This window comes from Macaca nemestrina, chromosome 4, assembly GCF_043159975.1.
Source record: "Macaca nemestrina isolate mMacNem1 chromosome 4, mMacNem.hap1, whole genome shotgun sequence".
NCBI lineage: Eukaryota > Metazoa > Chordata > Mammalia > Primates > Cercopithecidae > Macaca > Macaca nemestrina.
In genome coordinates this window covers 14,816,369-14,819,970 of record NC_092128.1, presented here as the reverse complement: position 1 = coordinate 14,819,970, position 3,602 = coordinate 14,816,369, and the positions used below count along the sequence as shown (strand labels likewise).

General features: G+C 35.0%; 1 protein-coding gene across 1 annotated transcript; it reads left to right on the top strand.

Moving 5' to 3' along the window:
* Positions 1-2,292: 2,292 nt before the first annotated feature.
* Positions 2,293-3,225, top strand: LOC105474823 (olfactory receptor family 2 subfamily A member 25). The gene has a single exon (XM_011729635.3). It carries the CDS (start codon positions 2,293-2,295, stop codon positions 3,223-3,225), a length of 933 nt encoding a protein of 310 aa, XP_011727937.2.
* The last annotated feature ends 377 nt before the right edge of the window (positions 3,226-3,602 follow it).

The following is a 3,602-nucleotide window of genomic DNA, read 5'->3' as shown; positions in this document are numbered from 1 at the left end:
ACAAAGGAATCCCATCTTGAATAGATGGTTAATTAATCTATGAATTAAAACACTCACCGAAATCAACTTCATTCCTAATAAAATTACTAATTTTCAAAAAGGCAATTTCAATTATTATCAAATTATTTCTTGACTAAGATAATATCATCTTCCAAATAATTTCTATTTTGAATTATGATTCTTTCTTCAAAGCAAGACAAAAATTTATTTACTTTTGCTGATGAAATCTTTCAAATATTATCAGAAAATTAGAATGGGGAGTTCATTGATAGCAACTCAATTATGAATTTTTCTTAGGTTTTTATTTTAGTGAAATTCAGATGGATTATGGACTAAAGAAGGCTGTAGAGTCAGGCGAAAAAAAAACCAAGCAACAATTTAGAAGTTACAATGATTCAAACCTCAGTATACCCTCTTTGCTTTGGAAGAATTTTAAAACATTTGATAGGCCACAAAAAAAACTACAGAGTCACCATAATAATAAGTAGTTATTTATTTTTATATGATGGTTAAGAAGCTATAAAATATGTTAAACATTCTATGAATATAAGTATATGGTTAGAGTTTTAGCTCTAGTTTTGGATAGAGATCAGTGTTTTTTTGACCCATCATGAAATAATTCAGCCAGCATTTAGATTAGACTAGAATAAAATAGAAAACAAGTGCATTACGCAGAGTAAAGATTCAATTATATATATATATATATATATATATATATATATATATATATATATATGTACTCGTGTGTATGTACTGGGTAGACATTTATTATTGTAGGAATATAGCAGAGTTTTGGAAATTTCCAAATGTAAATAAATAAATCATATGTAACAATTTCACTACTAGGTATATATCCAAAAGAAAGGAAGTGAAAATATCAAAAAGATATCTTCACAGCCATGTTTATTGCAGCACTATTCACAGTAACCAAAATATGGAATAAACTTAAGTGCTCATCAATGAATGAATAAAGAAAATATATATATACACACACATATATACACACACACACACACACACAAAATGGTATATTATTCAGCCATGTAAAAGAATAAAATCCTGCCATTTGCAGCAACATGGTTGGAACTAGAGGTCATTATATTAAATAAAATAAGCTAAGCACAGAACAACAAATATTGTATGTTTTCACTTATATGCGGGAGCTAAAAATGTGCATCTCATGAAGACAGAGAGTAGATTGGCAGTTACCAGATGCCAGGAGGGGTAGCAAAAGGGAAACATAAAGAGAAGGTGATTAATGGGTACAAACATATGGTTTCATAGAAGAAATAAGACCTAGTGTTCAATAGATTACAAGAGTGACTATAGTTTACAGTAATCTATTGTATATTTGAAAATAGCTAGAAGAGAATAATTTGAGTGTTTCTAACACAAAGAAAAGACAAATATTTAAGGTGACAGATAGCCCAAGTACACTGATTTGATCTCTATAAATTAAATGAGTATATTAAATTATCACATGTACCCTAAAACTATGTACATCTATTATGTATCTATTAAAAATTGTTAAAAATAAATTTGCAAAAAATAGAAAAAAATATATACAAATAAATAATATAAATACACATTTATAGTAGAAGAAGGGTGTAGTCTAAGAAAGGTGACAGGTAACTACATTCTGACAACACAGAGTAGACCATCTAAGGGTACAAAAGTCAAAACACAAAGATCTCTGTTTAAATCCAGCCAAAGTTGGGGCAAACTGCCATTCTTTCAACTTAATTCAAGATTATGCGATCAGTAAAAATCACAAGTTTAACAAATAATTCATATAAAAAAGGCACAAATTGGTGAGAAGACCTGATAGCAGGATCATTGACATGTTTGTCATCCCTCTTTCTATCCTTATATATAGACATAGACACTAGCACACTTCCACATGCATGGATATAAGTACCCTGCAATGAAGGAATACAGAGGGCAAGCATCTGTGTAATCATTGTGTGATCATTACAAACTGAGGAAAGAGTCCATGCTATGAAGGCAACTTAAGTATTAACGTATTTTGAACTGTGATGAAAGTATATTTGAAAATAAGATGTAATGAATACTATAACATCATACTGACATTGAATTTATCATAGGTGAAAAAATTTCCTTGTGTTTCCTTTGTAATGCATAATTTTCTCTTAGTAAGTGACTAAGATCAAAATATAATTGGAGGTGTTTTCTTAGGAAACACTCAAACAATAATACGTACAGTTGCAGCATGCTTAAACATTTGCCTCAGACATTCAGACTTGGTGAGCTCCTTGTTTCTTCTACAGGGAAATGGGAGGAAATCAGACTTCCATCACAGAGTTCCTTTTACTGGGATTTCCTGTTGGTCCAAGGATTCAGATGCTCCTCTTTGGGCTCTTCTCCCTGTTCTATGTCTTCACCCTGCTGGGGAACGGGACCATCCTGGGGCTCATCTCACTGGACTCCAGACTCCACACTCCCATGTATTTCTTCCTCTCACACCTGGCGGTCGTCGACATCGCCTACGCTTGCAACACAGTGCCCCAGATGCTGGTGAACCTCCTGCATCCAGCCAAGCCCATCTCCTTTGCTGGCTGCATGACCCAGATGTTTCTGTTTTTGAGTTTTGCACATACCGAATGTCTCCTGCTGGTGCTGATGTCCTACAATCGGTATGTGGCCATCTGCCACCCTCTCCGATATTCTACCATCATGACCTGGAGAGTCTGCATCACTCTGGCATTGACTTCCTGGACTTTAGGAGTCTTACTGGCCCTTGTCCATCTAATGTTACTGCTATCACTGTCCTTCTGTGGACCCCAGAAAGTTAACCACTTTTTCTGTGAAATTACGGCTGTTCTCAAACTTGCCTGTGTGGATACCCACATTAATGAGGTAATGGTTTTGGCAGGGGCACTGTCTGTGCTGGTGGGACCCTTCTTTTCTATTGTAATATCTTATGTTCATATTCTGTGTGCCATTCTAAAGATCCAGTCAGGGGAGGGGCGCCAGAAAGCCTTCTCCATCTGCTCCTCCCACCTCTGTGTGGCTGGATTCTTTTATGGCACAGCCATCATCATGTATGTTGAGCCCCAATATGAGAGCCCCAAGGAGCAGAAGAAATATCTCCTGCTGTTTCACAGCCTCTTCAATCCCATGCTCAATCCCCTAATTTATAGTCTTAGGAACAAAGAAGTCCAAGGTGTTCTAAAGAGGATGCTTGTAAAGGAGAGAACTTCATGAAAGCCTGAAAGAATAATAAAATAGCTGGGTTTACTAAAGGGCTTTGAGATTACATCTGAACCCATACCTACTCAGGATACATAAACACACTCTAAGGAACCCCTTCTATCTTCTTGAAATGTTCCTATGAGTACCTCCGGAGAAAGCCCATTCTGCTTTCCTCTCTCTAGCACTGAAGGTCGGAGCTGTACAATTAAAAAAATATATTTACACTAGCTGTATAGTGTACATACTTTTAATATAATTATGTGAAATGTTCTGAAAGTTGGAAATAAATGTGCATCTTTTTGTTATGTAAATAGGACTCAAAGGCCAATTTTTGTAGAATAAAGATACAGGCGTTAAGAGAGACTGATAACAAAGTCATTATTTAATTA